Here is an 18,944-nt window from a genome sequence, read left to right as displayed (position 1 = left end):
TACATTTATTCCAGCAATGCTCCAGCGCCATTATCCCGTCCTTGTAGTGGTTTTCAGCAAGATCTGCAAAATACCACTCTACAGCTGCAATCACCTCTTGATTCAAAGAAAAATGCTGACAGCAAAGAAGAGTTTTAGTTTTGGAAGCCAGAGGGAGCCAAATCTGGGGAATAGGGTGGATGTTCCAACAATTCATTGTGCAGATCCTTAATTTTCCTATTGCCAAAATACCTTTGTGGGCAGGTGCATTGTCCTGATGAAAGATGATTTTTTCTTCTGCAAACCGGTCTTTTCTCACGAATTTTTCCATCTAGTCTGGTTAAAAGATTGGAATAATATTCCCTGGTTATTGTTTTACCCTTTTCAAGATAATGCCTTTAGCATCCCAAAACACCAATGCCATGATCTTTCCTGCTGATGGAACTGATTCATTGATCCGCACCAAAGAAGACAAAACAATGATTTCTACACTTTTTGGATGTCCTTCACGTGGATCATCTTCAAGGCTGGTACAGCACGTTTAAACTTGACAGCCGATTTCTTAATTGTTGAAAACGAAGGAGATGAATGCCCATAAACTTTTATGAACTTCAAAAGAATTTCTTTTGGCGTTAAACCTTCTTTTACAAAGAATTTTATAACCACGTGATTCTCAATTTTATCCATTTCAAGGGATACAAACAACACTTTTGCTTCAGTGAGCTCTATAAAACAAACTACTTGATAGAATGACTTGCAATTTCACATGGATGCTTATGACAGATGTACCAACTTAGAAAAAAAAAAAGCATGCCGATAGTGTTGCCATCTATGGTTGAGGCCGAGAACTTTTCAGACCACCCACGTATATTAAAAAAACAGGCCTAGACAGAGTCCTCTCTCAGTGAGTCTTTGAACACACTGGAGTGGTCTGCAAATGCAACTTCAGTGAAGTTGGCAAATTAAATTTGGAAACAGATAACAGAATAAGCAAAGCTGTTATGTGGGGATCCAGTTAAATATATATGGAATAAGAGAAAAATTAGCCGTTGTATACAAGATGATGTATACAACCAATTTTACCACATGAATCTGAACGTTTCGATTAAAAATGAAACAGCTAATAGAAGACTAAGACTACAGAACATAGATATGAGGCTTCTAAGAAAATTAGGGAAGAGAACAGATAGCATCTCTTCACTCCCATAATACTTAATGACCTTATTAGCATTTAAGAATGTGCAAGTGCTACTCTAAGGAGTATCATCACAAATACAGAACAAGAAAGGTTAGCTTAACAGGTGTTTGATGTCAGGAAAAAATATTCTGAGGAAAACCACGATGTATATAGGTATGCTGTTTATAAGGCTTTAAAAGACAGATAACAAGATTTTGTAAGCTCTCACAACACTGGACAAGTAAGAGAGTAATATAGAAGAAAATTGTTGATAAAATGTTCGTAATAATATGAGCTTAATTATAGCACTATATAAGAGTATCCTGTACCCCCTCTTTAGGATAGGTTTCAAGGAATGATGATACAATAGTGTTCTCAGGTATGCATGGAACAAAAGAGCAAATCTAAATAAGCTTTGGTTTTATTAACTAATTTCTGTTTTTTACAACTGCATTATATTACCTATCCAGTTGCATGCCATATGTGATGGTGCTTTATACAAAAACTTTGCAACAGATGTTGTGGTACTAGAATAGCTCTGATCTTTTACCTACTCTAAACATCTTCCCAATAAAATATAATCCTGTCTTATTTTTTCAAAACTTTTTTCTCCCTGCTATTTTCTTCATAATCATATTCAAAATCTCTACATTAAAATGGGATCTTTTTCTTTTGAGGATAAATTTGATCTCCAAATTTCTTGGAAATTCAAAGGTTGATACTTTTCAAGCCAAAGCTATTAACTCTGCACAAAAAATATGTCCACTTAACATATGTACTACTTAACATAGTACCATTTTATTTGATAGGTGGTTCTAAATTTCCTGACTCTAGGCAGAGGTAAGCAATTAGATTGATTAAAATCTAATTGCTATCTTTCATCAATTCACTGCACTCTATTTCAAACTTTCTATTAAAAAAAAAAACCTCTTCATTCAATCCTCTCTACTTGTCCTCTGAACCAACTGTCCTACAAGTTTTTTACACTAAAAAAAAAAGCACAATCCACAGTTATTCAAACTGATGAGTTTCTTAGCCTTCTCTCTCTATTCATTATATTAATGTAGTACAAGTTCAACCATGTATTTTCTGAGATCTGTGTGTGTGTGTGTGTGTAATATACAGTAGTGAATAAATTAATCCAAACAAGCCAAATTTTCATCAAGTATTTGGTTTGTTCACTATTTTGGTTGAGTGCTGCACGTTTCAACTGTCTCTACAATGCTTATTAATAGTGTTGTGCATTTGTAATAGTGTACACAAGCTGACATTCGTAGTGTTTTATTCATTTTGTGTAGCTATAAAATGGATAAATCTCCAAGAAAGCATTCAAAAATATGGACTCTTTCTCAAAGAGTATTTATTTATTTATTTTTTTTTTACAAAGAGTACACCACACTCATTGTCAATTTCTCAAAGACAAATTATCAATGAGTGGTGTTGGTTTGGATGCTATTAATGCAATTTTAAAGAGGTTTACGGAGATGGGTACCTTTTCTCCTGACAGAAAAGGAAAATGGGCAAAAAAGAAAAACTGCACTTATTCAAGATCATTTACCAGTTAGAAAAAGCAAACTGAATCCAAGATTGCCTGCTGTAGACTTAAATAGAGACTTGGCAGCTGGTAGGATTAATGTTTCTGACATGACAGTCCATCAAAGATTGTTGGAATAAGGGAGGTCAAAAGACCAAAAAACAAACAACTGTTAATGAAGGCTATGCAGAAAAATAGGCTTCGGTGGGAAAAAGCATACAAAGGTTATGTTGAGAAGTGGAAGAAGACGATCATTTTCTCAGATGAGAGTAATTTCTTTGTCCAAGGAGAGCGAGTACCCTATGTTCCCAAATCAGTGACTGAGAAGACTTCTCCTACCATTAACAAGCTCATACAATTAATTGATTGTATGAAGAAAAGTGACCAATACATAAAAATATTGGAGAAAATAGTGCTCCCACAGATCCAGAAAGACAAAGAACTCATCTTCCAACAGGATCTCGCTCCATGCTACACTTCAAAAAAAGTGAAAGAGATCCTCAAAAATCACAACATCCGATTGCTTCAGTGGCCAGGAAATTCTCCTGACATTAAACCAAAAAGAAAATTTGTGGGCAACAGAGAAAGAAACTTGGAAAATAAATTGTGATACAAAGGATAACTTAATACAATCCATTATAAAAGTATGGTTCCGAGATGCAGAAATACGAAAAAGTGTTCTATGTGGGTAGAATTCATGCCTAAGCGAATCAATGAACTTATTAGGAACAGAGGAGCATATATGAATTATTAGGTAAAGTTGGAATTTAATTTTGTTCTTATTTTCTTGAAAAATTAAAATTTTTCTTCAAACTGTGAGTGTTCAGATTAATTTGTTTGTTATTATATATACAGAGAGAGAGAAACAAAATAAAAAACTTTACCTTGAAACATTTCACTCCAATATAATGTAGCAGCAGCACGATCAGTAATATCTTTAAAATCCATGCTTGGGTCAAAATCACTAACATATTCTGAAAATTTTGAAAAAATATAAATCTTCAAATAAATACCTTAAAAGTGATGAATATGCAAAGTTACTAGAAATAACTAAACACTGTAAAGTTGGTCCCTTAAAAAGTTATTAACCTATTTTGTAAAAGGTTATTAAGAACTGTGGGGAGGAGGGCAATGTTGCAAGACCCTGAATGTGTATATATAAAATTACTGTTTAAAAATATTCAGGGTCTTGCAATATTCACATAATACTAATTTCACTGTTATGTGAGTGGAAGTGTGTCGTTGTTAACCTTGGTAGTACATAACAGAATGAAGAGACAACCTGGTCAGAAGAAATTGAAATTATAAATACTGTATTCGAATAATTTGCTATGATACAGCATTTCTGTGAAAAAAATTAATAAAATTAAATAAAGAAACAAAATTAAAAAAGGAAGTGTATACGCAAATTCATGTGTACATATAACACTAATTTTAGTTATGTGAGTTGAAGTGTGTTGTTGACCTTGTATATAACAGAATGAGTATTATAAACTGGTCATAAGAAAATGCAATTGTAAATATTGTATGTTATTCATAAATTATAAGTATATGCATAAACATTGCTGATAGTGATGTTTTCTCCCTTGTGCAGGACACCAGAGTGTACAGAGGATTTGAAATTGGAAGTGATCACTATTTAGTCTTGAGCAGGATAAAATTGAATTTCATATTGAAAAAGAATAACATGTAACAAAGTTTTAAAGCAAATAAAAGTTGAGCAGCTCTCGGATGTGAACTGTAGACTAAAATACACAAAGATTATTGAAGAAAAAAATGAAAGAGTTTGAGAACAGGAACCAAACCTTGGAGATTCAGTGGCAAGTCTTGAAGAAAACCCTGATTGATTCAGCCAGAGAGGTATGTGGTGAGGTTATCTGCCAGGATAGAAAAATCAGAACTCCATGGAGAACACAGGAAGTTAAAGAGGCAGTGAAGGAAAAGAAGAAAGCATATCAACAGTTCCTGGCAAATAAGTCAGCTTGTGCTCTTAGAGAATACAGAGACAAATGTAAGAAAGCTAAACACTGTGTAAAACTAGCTAAACAAAAGTCATGGGAGGACTTTGGCAAGAACATAGAAAATAAATATCAAGAAGGTGGCAAAATATTCTGGAGGTTATTGAAGGAGCTTAGAAATGGAGGAAAGAGTACTGTAAAAGGAGTTAGAGATGATAAAGGTGAACTGAAAATGGGAGAAAAAGATATCCTTTAAGTATGGAGTAATTACTTCGAGAAATTGCTAAATGAAACAATCAGTGACGGCACAGTGGTAAAAAACGCTCAACGGGCATACGGCCAGGAATACATATCCATACTTGAAGTAGAAAAAGCCATCAAAGGCTTAAAATGTGGAAAGGCAGTAGGAGTAGATGATATTCAACCAGAAATGCTGAAGTATGATGGTATAAAAGTCTTGCAGTGGCTGCATTGCATAATTCAGAAGGCCTGGACAGTGTCGAACTCCAGATGATTGGAGTAGAGCTCTTATAGTACCTATATATAAAAGGGAAAATAAAACTGAATGTGAGAATTACAGAGGAATTTCTCTACTGAGTGTTCCTGGTAAGATATATGCAAGTATACTTGAGAAACGTTTGAGAAGGATTGTGGAAGAGAAGCTTGGTGAAGAACAAGCTGGATTCAGGCCAAATAGAGGTTGTCAGGATCAGATCTTCACTTTACGACAAATAGTTGAGAAAGCATGGGAATATAACAAAGATCTGTATTTAAGTTTTGTCGATCTGGAAAAAGGCATATGACAAGGTGCCAAGAGAGAAGCTATTCAATACACTACAGTTATATAGTGTCAATGGAAAATTATATCAAGCAATACTTAGTCTTTATTTGAGGTGTAAGTCAGCAGTTAGAATTGAAAGAAGTACAGGAAGATGGTTTAATGTTAAATCTGGTGTGAGACAAGGATGTTCATTATCCCCTCTGTTATTCATTATCTATATGGATCACATTATGAAGGAAAGTGGTATTAAACATGATATCAGAATTGGAGATGTTAATGTCAGCTCTTTGCTTTATGCAGACGATGTTATACTTCTAAATAAATCCGCTACAAGTTTGCAAGAGTCCCTGACTAAATTGAATAACTGTTGTAATAGATATGGTAAGAAGGTCAGCAATAAAAAGACAAAGACAATGAAAATAGGTAGAATTTTTTAAAATGTCAACTGCATTGTGAATGGAGAACCTGTGGAACAGGTAAAATATTTCATATACTTAGGCACGTTTTTTAGTGAAGATGGTAAATTAAATATGGAAATAGACAAACAGAATCAATAAAGCTGGTATGGTAGGAAGTTAATTGAATAAATTCATATGAAATAAGAGAGAAATTAGTCGAAACACTAAATTAGCTGTATTCAAGACAGTATTCAAACCAGTTTTAACTTATGGATCTGAGAGCTGGGTCAGAAGTAAAACACTTGACCAAAGACTAGAGACCGCAGATATGAGAGTCCTGAGAAAGATTAGAGGCGTGAACAGATGGCATCAATGGCAATATCATATTAAAAGTGAGGATATTAGGAAAGAACTTGACATTGTCAGCATCCAGGAATGCATTAGCAGCGCTAATCTCAGGTGGTATGGTCATTTAAAACAGAATGGGCAAGGAGAGGTTGGCAAAACAAGTGTTCTCTGCCAGGTTGGCAGGAAAACGACCCAGAGGAAGATCAAGATATAGGTGGTATGATAGGGTACAAAGTGCCTTAGACGACAGAAATATAAGATCTGATAATATTGGAATCTTGACAAGTAACAGACTGATCTAGAGGAAAATTGTAGACAGGAAGTTAGTAATGATGTAAATTTTCATGTAGTACTATAATATCCTGTACACCCCTTGAGGGTACATGGCAGGAATTTAATGATGATGATGATGCATAAACATTGTGTTCTAATAACCTACTATTCCAAATACAACATTGTTATGGAAAAAAAAAAAGAAAGAAAAATAAATAAATAAATAAAATAAACAAATAAAAATAAAAAAAAGAAAGAGCAGGTGTCTATTAGACTAACAGAAATTACTCATGCCTATAATTAACAGTAAATAATATCACCACGAAAAATTTCTTAGGGGGCATCATAGGAAATTAGCTTTTCAACTTCTCTTCTCAATTCCTCTTGTTTTTATCCCGTCTACCCCTGTCCTCTTGCCCAGCCTTCCTCATGAAGTATTCTCACACAACTACAACCTGCAACTCCTCAAAATAAAAGTAAAAAAATAAATAAATAAACCTCACTATTGGTCCTTACATGAACTCCACATTAGCAATAATTTGCTCATAGGGTCCTTCAACCTCTCATGAATGGGATCAATAAAAAAAAATTGTAAAGGCTTTTCAAGAAAGATACAGAGCTGCTGTAAAAATATGTTTTTCTAATATTATTCCTATTTTTCTATGGGTATGGTCTTGTCCAGCTCAGAAAATGTGGCAATAAAACAAAGATCTATATTTAGGTTTTTGTACATCTAGAAAAGGCATACTGCAAGTGAATAAACCCAGTGCTTTGATGTAAATGAGGTATTACAAAGAGATATATTAGCTTCTGAGATATTTTTAAGCTTATTTCCTGTTTTTTCTTCTTTTTTTTTGTGAGAAATAATTGAATAATAACTGAGTTGACATCTCTCCCACCAATTGGAGAGCGTGATCATATGGTTTTGAATTGGAAAATGAATAGACATGCAGGAGTATCAAAGAGACGGGAACTTATGTGGAATTATAATGCAGGTGATTATAATAGTCTTAGACGTCAACTTCGGGAAGTTTCATGGAGGGAGGAATTGGAAGGCCGGGATATCATTAGTGTGTGGGAAATTGTGAAAGAATATTTGTTAGCAGCAATGGTAAGTTGTATACCACGAGTGAAGAAGAGGACACAATTTGGAGTAAAGTGGATGACAAACAATATTAAACAGGAATTGCATGCGAAAAAGAGGCTATGGAAGAGATATAAAGAGACAGGTGAAGAGAAGATGCATGAAGAATATAAGACACAGGCCAGAAGAGCGACTAGTGTGGTAAGGAAAGTGAAACTGGAATATGAGAGGAGATTGGCCCTAAGATCCAAAGAAAATCCTAGGAAAATTTTTAGCTATGTGGCCAGTAGGAGGAGAAATGACTGTGAAAGAATGATATTGTGGGACAAAAATGGGAATAAAGTGACTGATGCAGAGAACATAGTGGAATTGTTCAATGAACACTTTATTGGAGTATTTCCTAGAGGAGTCAGTTTTAATGCTAGAGGGATAGGGCTGGTTCGAGGTTTAGAGGTACAGGAGGAGAGTGTGTTTCAGATACTGAGTACTCTGGATGTCAGTAAAGCTTTGAGACTGGATGGTATTTCACCATGAGTTTTGAGAGAATGTGCTAGGGAACTGACAGTGCCTTTAACCTGGCTTTTCAACGAAAGTCTGGCTTCGGCAAAGGTGCCAAGGGAATGGAAGGAAGGTAAGATAGTGCCATTGCATAAGGGTGGTAACAGACTGGAAGTGTCTAATTATAGGCCAGTCTGTGTGTCATCAGTATTTGTTAAGATCTTGGAGAAAGTAGTGAGGAACCGTATACAGCATTGGGCAGATGAGGGTAATGTTATCTGTGAGAGTCAACATGGATTTGTAAAAGGGCGCTCTTGTTTTAGCAATATGCTAGCCTTTTATTATAAAGCTACAAGAACATTAGATGAGAGAAAGGCATATACTGCAATTTTCTTAGACTTAGTGAAGGCATTTGACAGTGTGCCACATGATAAGCTGATATTTAAGTTGCAGCACATGGGTCTGGATGTCAGATTGGTCAACTGGATTCAAGATTGGCTGTCTGATAGGTATCAGAGAGTTGTGTATGGTGGAGCAGTTTCAAGGAGGCAGAGGATTACAAGTGGGGTCGCACAGGGCTCAGTACTAGGACCTATATTGTTTAACCTTTATATCAATGACATTGCCAGTGGATTGCAAGGGGATATTCAGTTGTTTGCGGATGATGCGAAGCTGGGAAGGATTATTAGTAATAGTGCAGATGTGGTAGCCCTGCAAGAGGATTTAAATAAGCTAGATAGATGGGCAAATGAATGGGGGGGTGTAAGTTTAATGCAGCAAAATGCAAGGTCTTGAGGTTTGGGAAACATCGATGGGATGCTGCATACTCTATGGGAGGAGGTATATTGGAGGAAGTAGGGGAGACAAGAGATCTGGGGTTGATGATTGATAGAAACCTGAAGTTTAGGGGACATATTGCAAAGGTGGTGAATGTAACACAGAGGATTGCTGCAATTATGAGAAGGACACTGACCTGCAGAGATAAATGGGTTATCATTCCGTTGTATAAGTCTCTGATTCTGATCAGACCACACTTGGACTATTGTTCTCAGATTTGGTCCCCAGGATTTGAAGGGGATAAATTAACTGTGGAAAGGATACAAAGACGGATGACAGAGATGGTTTCAGGACTGTACAAGGATAGTTATGAGGATCTGCTGAGGGAATGTGGACTGCAGAGTTTGGTGGATAGAAGAAGGAGAGGTGATATGATTGAGACTTTTAAACTGTCGAGAGGTGGTTACAGGGTTGACACTGGGGAGTTCTTTCGCTTGGTTGAACAGTGGGAAGGAGTGATGACAAGAGGCCATCCCTGGAAGTTATGAAAGGAAACTGTGAGCAAGAGGGTAAGGAGCGGTTTCTTTGCGTGGAGGGTGGTTAAACCGTGGAATGCATTGCCTGATGGAGTGGTGGGAGCGAGAATGGTCAATGAGTTTAAAGAGTGGTATGATAGACTTTGTGTTTCTTAGGGGGGGGGGCCTCCCACGATGAGTCTTTTGACTCCATGGAGGCCTGAATAATAATAATAATAATAATAAAAATCATAGAGACTTCATTACTTTTTAAAACCTTTTAAGCTTTTAAAGATAATGAAAGAGAGCCACTATAGATCAGTTGGTATTGACAATATATTTTATTTTTAAGATCTGGGTTCAAATCTTGAGCAGGATGTGAAGAACATTTATGAAGTTTTTCAAATGAAAGTGAGCTAGCCAGTCTTAGCAAACCACACAGAGCATATACACTATGAAAGACACAGACGACTGTAGTAGACTTAACTTCCCTATAATGATAGTAATGATGTTTATACAAAGTAAGTTTCTTGGCAGGGACATTTGGGCATAACATGTTACAGTGAAAGTGCAAAAGGCAATAAAATCTATTAAGCAGTATTCCATCCTCACTAAAAAAAGTTATACAGTTTAGGATTTAAGAAGTTCATGCTAATATCCTATAAGCTTCATTTGTGTGCTTATTAAATAAGAAGATAGGATTTCTCTTCAAAAACCAAGTGCTTTATCAACTGTAGCAAGAACACCCTTTTGATTATAAAGCACTAAATTCCAACAAGGATACAAGGAACATTTCCATGAGCTTTTCAATCGACTATTAGAGCTAGTCTCATCAGAGTAGAAGTATTTTTTCCTCCTAGAACTTTCACTCTCCTCTCTTACAAAATGGACAAACTGGTCAAACACTACAAATACAGACATACAGAGTGCTTTATGGAGAAAGGAATAAGCCCCAATTAGGCAATAATTAGTTTTGTGAAATCCCAGTTAACTAAAGCCAGGTAAACTTTAAGAGTCAAAGCTGTATAACTGAGAGGAGACCTCCAAATAGCCTTTAAAGGAATGTGGAGAACCGACCAGGGCTTCTGACCTAATGTCCAATCCTCACCTTCTCGTGGTACACCATGTTGGGTATCTACCAGGATACTGAACAAATGAGGATGGGCTGGCAATGTGAGATTTAGCCAACCAAATTATTATTGGCTTAAACCAATATACAAAATGATGGTACAACATGACAAAATTTCATGCCGGCTGGAGCATCACCTGATTAAACAAGGCTCCCGTGGTTTTTCGCCAGGGAACCAGGGCAAACAGCGAAAAGTCAGCTACTGGAACAAATCTGAAAGCACACCCCAACTCAACATCACCCAAGTTAAACATTGGTACTATCAACATAAGAAGCCTGAATGGCAAAGAAATGGAGCTAGCTGAGGAATTATATAAGTACCAGATCGACAAAATAGGGGTGACTGAAAAAAAAAGACAAAAAACTGGTGAGATCTTTCTGAGCAATAAATACAAAATGTTCTATTCGGGCAATGACAATCAAGGAAAAGAAGGAGTAGCCATAGTATTCAACATTAAATATGAGGCTAATCTTCTTGAATGGCAGGCAGCCTCAAGTAGAGGGATGTGGGCAAATATCAGAATGGGGAACTGGAAAATGAAACTTATTTGTGCCTATGGTCCAACAGAAGGCTCTGATAAGGTAGAAGTGGAGGAATTTTTTGAGGCTCTAGAGAAAGCAACTGACACAATGAAAAAGCAAAAGTTGGTCCTTGTTGGGGATCTAAATAGCAGAGTAGGAAGTGATTGTCAGACATACAAAAATGTTTTGGGAAAATTTGGAGAAAAGAGTAAAGCTAATAATAATGGCAAATACTTGGATTTCTGGTCAGGACATGGACTGGTTATTACTAACATCATGTTCCAAAATAAAAATATGCACAAATTCACATGGAGAGAAGAGGCAAGGAATAAGAAAAGTCTCATTGACTATGTTATTGTTGATAGTGATGTTTTCTCCCTGGTGCAGGACACCAGCATGTACAGAGGATTTGAAATTGGAAGTGATCACTATTTAGTCTTGAGCGGGATAATATTGAATTTCATATCGAAAAGAATGACATGTAAGAAAGTTTTAAAGCAAATAAAAGTTGAGCAGCTCTCAGATATGAACTGCAGACTAAAATACACAAAGATTATTGAAGAAAAAATGAAAGAGTTTGAGAACAAGAACCAAACCTTGGAGATTCAGTGACAAACTTTGAAGAAAACCCTGATCGATTCAGCCAGAGAGGCATGTGGTGAGGTTGTCTGCAAGGATAGAAAAATGACAACTCCATGGTGGACACAGGAAGTTAAAGGCAGTGAAGGAAAAGAAGATAAGCATATCAAAAGTTCCTGGCAAATAAGTCAACTTGTGCTATTGGAGAATACAGAGACACATGTAAAAAAGCTAAACAGTGTGTAAAACTAGTAAACAAAAGTCATGGGAGGACTTTGGCAAGAACGTAGAAAATAAATATCAAGAAGGTGGTAGAGATAAAGATAGATAGAGATGATAAATGTAACATGAAAACAGGAGAAAAAGATATCCTTGAAGTATGGAGTAATTACTTCAAAAAATTGCTAAATGAAACAAGCAGTGATAGCACAGTGGTAAAAAACACTCGACAGGCATACAGTCAGGAATACATATCCATACTTGAATTACAAAAAGCCATCAAAGGCTTGAAATGTGGAAAGGCAGCAGGAGTAGATGATATTTGACCAGAAATGCTGAAGTATGATGGTATAAAAGTCTTAGTGTGGCTGCACTGCATAGTTCAGAAGGCCTGGACAGAGGGACGAATTCCTGATGACAGGAGAAGAGCGCTAATATTACTCATATATAAGAAGGGAAATAAAACTGAATGAGAATTACAGAGGTATATCCCTGCTGAGTGTTCCAGGCAAGATTTATGCCAGTATACTTGAGAAACGTTTGAGAAGAATTGTGGAAGAAAAGCTTGGTGAAGAACAAGCTGGATTCAGGTCAAATAGAGGCTGTCAGGATCATATCTTCACTTTACGACAAATAGTTGAGAAAGCATGGGAATATAACAAAGATCTGTATTTAAGTTTTGTCGATCTGGAAAAGGCATATTACAAGGTGCCAAGAGAGAAGCTATTCAATACGCTACAATTATATGGTGTCAACAGGGCATTATATCAAGCAATACTTAGTCAGCAGTTAGAATCGAAGGAAGTATAGGAAGATGGTTTAATGTTAAATCTGGTGTGAGACAAGGATGTACATTATCCCCTCTGTTATTATCTATATGGATCACATTATGAAGGAAAGTGGTATTAAACATGATATCAGAATTGGAGATGTTAATGTCAGTTCTTTGCTTTATGCAGACGATGTTATACTTCTAAATAAATCTGCTACAAGTTTGCAAGATTCCCTGACTAAATTGAATAACTGTTGTAATAGATATGGTATGAAGGTCAGCAATAAAAAGACAAAGACAATGAAAATAGGTACAATCGTTGAAAATGTCAACTGTGTTTTGAACGCTGAACCTGTGGAACAAGAAAAACATTTCAGCTACTTAGGTACGTTTTTTTGTGAAGATGGTAAATTAAATATGGAAATAGACAACAGAATCAATAAAGCTGGTATGGTAGGTAGTCAATTGAATAAATTCATATGGAATAAGAGAGAAATTAGTCGGAACACTAAATTAGCTGTATACAAGACAGTGTTCAAACTAGTTTTAACTTATGGATCTGAGAGCTGGGTCAGAAGTAAAACACTTGACCAAACACTAGAGACTGTAGATATGAGAGTCCTGAGAAAGATTAGGGGCATGAACAATGGCAATATCATATTAAAAATGAGGATATTAGGAAAGAACTTGACATTGTCAGCAACCAGGAATGCGTGAGAAGAGCTAATCTCAGGTGGTATGGTCACTTAAACAGAATGAGCAAGGAAAGATTAGCAAAGCAAGTGTTCTCTGCTTGGTTGGCAGGAAAACGACCCAGAGGAAGACCAAGATATAGGTGGATTGATATGGTACAAAGTGCCTTAGACGATAGAAATATAAGATCTGATAATGTTGGAGTCTTGACAAGTAACAGACTGATTTGGAGGAAAATTGTAGATAGGAAGTTAGTAATGAAGTAAATTTTTCATGTAGTGCTATCATATCCTGTATACCCCTTGAGGGTACATGTCAGGAATTTGATGATGATGATGAGGTAAACTGTAATAGTTAGTTGAGAATGGACCAATATATTAAAGAAAATAAGATGGGAACAGGATTTATTTCCTGTCCACTCTTATTTATTTATATATGAGGGAGTACCGAAAAATAACCAGAATCTTAACTTGGCAAACGCACATTTTCTAGTTATGGATGATGCCGCTAGGCATAGTGAGTGTACAGTTTTCCGCGCCAGTCTAGCAAGTGGCATTATCGTGTGTGAACTGGTTTGTTGTTCTGGCTGCTTTTTTGTTAGTGCTTAGAAGCAAGTTTGACTACTATTTTGTGATGGCTGCCCACACGGAACACAGAGTGCTCATGAAATTTTGTTTTCTTTTAGGTAAAACTGAAGCAGAAACTATTGTTATGCTTCAGATGATACTTTGTCCAAGGATAATGCTTTAAGTAAAACACAGGTCTACAAGTGGTTTTTCCTGTATCAAAAATGGGGACATGTCAGTTGAAAACTAACCATGATTTGGCCAACTTTCGACAAGCAGATATGATGAAAACATCGAAAAGGTTTGCCAGGCAATCAATGACGATCATCAAAAGACAACTGAGCAAGAGATCAATTTGAAATGGAGTTCGTGCCAGCAAATTTTGACAGATTTGCAAATGAAATGTATGTCTGCTAAATTTGTGCCTCGTTTGATCACAGAGAATTAAAAAAAAAAAAAAAAAAAAATCATGTGAATGTTTGTGATGATTTGAGGGAGCAAGTTCTTAAATGACCAAACTGTCAAAAGTTATTACTGGGGATGAATCTTGGTGCTCTAAGAGCAATGATCCAGAAGCAAAACAAGCATCAAGTCAATGGAAACATGCAAATTCACCGAGACCAAAGAAGGCATGTCAAGTTTGATCAAATGTAAAGAAAATGTTGATTTGTTTTTTGATGTGAATGAAATTGTACACAAAGAATATTTTCCTCCTGGACAGACATTTTTATCTCAATGTTTTGAGAAGACTGCATCATAGTGTGTGATGAAAACACCCAGAAATGTGGAGTAGCAGAGATTAGTTGCTGCAACACACAACAATGCCCCAGCCCACACAACCTTGTCTGTCCAATCCAACAGTTCTTGATGAAAACAAAATGCTTGTTGTTCCTCACCCTCTCTACTCACTCAATCTCTCTCTATACAATTTTTTTTAAATTTATTTTTTTATATTTTTTTTATTCCCATGGATAAAGAAAACCATAAAAAGGCATTGACTGATTGATGTGGATAAAGTGAAAGAAAAGTAGCTGGAGGCCATAAACAGTATTCCAGTTGAGCAGTTCCAGAACTGTTTCCAGCAGTGGAAAAATTGTTGGGACAATTGCACTGACTTACATGGAGAGTACTTTGAAGGAGACTAGGATATGGTATTATAAACTTTAATCAAAATTGTTTTAAAAAAATACATGGAAGATTGTAATAATCCTTATTACAATCTTCCATGGAAGATTGTAATAAGGATTAAGTGCAGAAATTTTTTTAGTTGTCAGAAAGAACAACTGACATTAAGAAAAAGGAAGAATAGTTCTTGTTAAGACCTAAACAGCAGAGTAGTAGCAAACAATTTGTAAAATATTGAAATGTTTTTGGGGGAAAAAAAAGTTAAGGCTATTAACATTGGTAAATACCAGCTAAATTTCTGCTCAGGATATGGACTGGTCATAATTAACACCATATCCCAACATGATGTTAATTAAGACTAGTCTATATCCTTGGATCTAAGATGTCTCGGCAATAACACCTGTCTTATTTTGCCTTTTTCAATCTTTCTTACTGAAATGGCATTTACTCCAGTGATTAGAGTCTAGCTCTTCCTTATTTTAATATTCTCTTTTAAGATGTATTAATGATGCTGAATAGAACATTTAACTCTGAAATCTCTTCACATTATTTTCAATCAAATGCTTTTTCTGGATACAAATTTCTGATTTGTGCTACTCATGGGCTTTTTTACCTGGGAATATAAAATTGTATGGCAGGCATACAAGCACAATTTTTTATTTTTTTTCTCAAAAACTTTAAACACTAATTTTTAATAATTTAATAGTAATCTTTAAATTTTTGGTAATTTACGGTGCACATATTTCAAACAAAAATGCTAAGGAAAGATTTTAAACTAAAAAAATTTATGCCTTATTTTTATTTTTTTTTAAATTTATTTTCTAAGGAATGCAACAAGCATTAAATATTTATGTCAAGAATCATTCTGTGCAGTTTCTTATAAAAATTTTCTTATATGCCTTATTTTTATTTTTTTTTAAATTTATTTTCTAAGGAATGTAACAAGTATTAAATATTTATGTCAAGAATCATTCTGTGCAGTTTCTTATAAAACTGATGCATACTAAACAGAACAGCCAGAACAAGATATGAATAACAATGTAAAGCATTAGGCAGCATATTCAATGCACATCATGATACTTCCTTTTATATTTTTTATAATCTAAAAGCAAAATAACTTCTACCATCGAATACTTACTATAACTTTTACAGTCCTGTGTTGTAGAAACAGGTCTTGAAACAAGACTCCAAAGGTTCCTATTAACTAAATTCAAATATGAATAATATTATAAATGTGCAGCAAATTCTGAGGCATCATGTTGACTATTTCTTTTTCCAAGGTAATTAATAACAAATACCACAATTAAACAAAATAAATTAAACGTTTATTAAGTTTACTGATATTTCAAAAGAAACATTCAAATTAAAAAAATAACAATAAAAATATATATGTAGCACAATCCTAGGAAGTGCCCTATAGGATGTAAATCTGCTATTATTCTAAAATTAGTTCCCTTAATTTTGTAACTTGATGCAAATAAAAAACTAGCCTTAACTCGAATTTTTTCAGTTATTATATATGATATATCACAATGTATTTTGAAGGAATGCGCCAGGGAGTTGATATCTGCATTGGCATATTTGTTTAATATGTGTCATACATTGGGTCAACTTCCAAAGGAGTGGAAGAAAGGCAAGATTGTACCACTTCATAAGGGAGGTGAAAGAAATCAAGCATTAAATTATAGGCACCAGTCTGTGTATCAGGTGTTGGGTTATGAAGTGCAGAAGAGGTTAGTGAGAACAGGGTTGACAACAGGGAGATTTTCGATCTTTGATAGACAGCACAGATTTGCTAAAAGGAGGTCATGTTTTAATCTACTTATTTATGATGATAAAGTGACAGCTGCACTGGATGAAGGAGATGGTTACACAGTTGTATACTTAGATTTTTACAAAGGCTTTTGATGAATTATCACATGATAAGGTGATAGTCAAACTAGAGCAGATGAGGCTATATATTAGTGCGTTGGATTGGAGATTGGCTATCAGCAAGTTAAAGATAAGAACATCGACACTGTAACTCACTACCCTCACAGCAGATAGACTAAATACCTAATTTTTAAATCTATTTTTCTCCTCATCATATTAGTTAAGTGAAAATAACAATAGGCTGCATTCACTTTGTTTTCTAGATCATGCAGATTGTGAATGGCATTCAATTATTCTTAATTTGCACATTGTTTAATCAACCACTGGAATTTATATTATCTCCCAAAAAACCAGAAGTGAGCTAAGTAGCAAGAAGACAGAAAGTCAATGGGAAATGTATTTTTTTTTCCAACAATTAAAACAATAACATCAGACAATTTACTGCTTCTAAATTGCAACCTGTCTCATCTTCAGTATCTGGGTTCACTAATAGGTAGGCAGGTGAGACACAATATACAGCCTCTTCTTGCCAAGTTAACTCTGTTTTTTCTGTATTGTGTGGCCTGTTTTCCCTAAAAGGGGCTCTGCAAACTCAGAGAGCATTCCTGCTATGAAAGAATATCTTCCTAGTTGGAGGAAATGCCAACTAGACCTACTAGTAGTATACAACCTCCATCATCCAGTGAAACACCACCACCACCAGCTTATGGGAAGCTTGAAGTGGAAGATGATATATTTGGCCTCCAGAACAGGATTCCAGTTTCTGCCCTCCCCCCCATCAAGGGCATGTCAAACATAGAATACATCAGTAAAAACAGTGGTGCTGTAGACTAGCTGTCAGATAGTACACGGATCCAAACCTGTCAGTAATGAGTCAGGAAGTTTCCTGGTCAGCTGGCACATACTATGCCCAAGTCATGCCTAGAGAGGGAGTCTGAGTAGTAGTAGTAGTATGCAGCAAGCAATGTCAAGGTCACATTATGGCAAAGAAACTGGTCACTTGTATGGAACACGCAAACAAAGGTTGTGCATGAATTATCCTCACAATTGGATCACCGATGTTAAAATACTACCTTCATTTGATGGCATTTACTGAAGGTGACTGACTATATGTAATTCTCCTTAGGGTATCCTTGGAACTTATATTCTAAGTTATGAGACAAAGTGTTATTGTCAGTATCCAACTTTGGAAATTCATGACAAAAAAAAAAAAAAATTCTTTATAGCAAGTTCAGTTTTTGAAAATGGAAAGAATGTCAATGCCAAGATGTTGTAGCAATCTTAGAGTTAAGCCAAGAATGTTGTAGTATTTAGGAACAATCTCAGCTTTTGGACCTTTATAATTATTTACTCCAAACAGAGGGAAATGAAAACTGGTGGTACCAGAGGTCTGCACATGTGTGATTAGTCTGCAACATTTTATGGATTTCTGAAGCTATATTGCTTATAAATGGTAAAATTTTAATAGTGGAAACCTCCATGCTTCTTTGATAGTTGAAGAAATTCCTTTTGAGGTCAGTGGGAGCCAAACCCACAAGAGATACCAAGGTTGAAGTAATACAGAAGTCATATATTTCCCATATACATGTACAAGTGATTAAAAGGTCTATCACCTTATATTAAAATACTGTGAATTAGAGACAGACGTTGAAAGTTTTTTTCATTTGGTTATACTATATTCTTGTAGATAAGCTTATACATTGGTAACACATGACTATTAAATTATTTCAGGAAATTACAACATATACTAGAATATTAATTAAAAGAAACTTTAATCAATACTTCCTATATTTCGGCAATGTCACATTGCCATCTTCATGGGAACATAAAACTATAACAAGTGCACGCAGGCACTAACAACGAGCAAATGAGGCAGAAGAGAGAAACTAACGTTGTTCCTAGAGTCCTAAAGGTGCCTCCGTGGGCTATATTGGGTTGTCTTGGCTGTGGGCAGATGTTCCCCATGATGTAAACTTCCCAAATTTGGGGCAGTCTCATGCACCCAAATTTGTCGAGGTTTGGAAAGTTTTTCAGCTGAGGCTGATTCCATTTGTAGTATGGTTATACTATAATTAAAGATACCAAGAAATTATATTCTTGGTTTAATTCTTTATCTAGGTTTAAGCAAACAAAGTTTGTGCATGA

At 35.5% G+C, this 18,944-nt stretch overlaps 1 protein-coding gene across 1 annotated transcript in view; it reads right to left on the bottom strand.

Moving 5' to 3' along the window:
- Nucleotides 1-18,944, bottom strand: part of ND-23 (NADH dehydrogenase (ubiquinone) 23 kDa subunit) — a 65,869-nt gene that overhangs the window by 38,003 nt on the left and 8,922 nt on the right. Inside the window, exons 2-3 of the mRNA XM_090391035.1 lie at nucleotides 16,066-16,131; nucleotides 3,575-3,664 (exon numbers count right to left, since the gene is read on the bottom strand). Coding sequence (XP_090247161.1) covers nucleotides 3,575-3,664; nucleotides 16,066-16,131 — 156 coding nt within the window. The remainder of the gene's footprint in view (nucleotides 1-3,574; nucleotides 3,665-16,065; nucleotides 16,132-18,944) is intronic.

The sequence above is a fragment of the Typopeltis vanoorti genome, chromosome 4 (assembly GCF_054136105.1).
Source record: "Typopeltis vanoorti isolate ZY-2024b chromosome 4, IOZ_Tvanoo_1.0, whole genome shotgun sequence".
NCBI lineage: Eukaryota > Metazoa > Arthropoda > Arachnida > Uropygi > Thelyphonidae > Typopeltis > Typopeltis vanoorti.
This window is presented reverse-complemented; position numbering and strand designations above follow the sequence as displayed.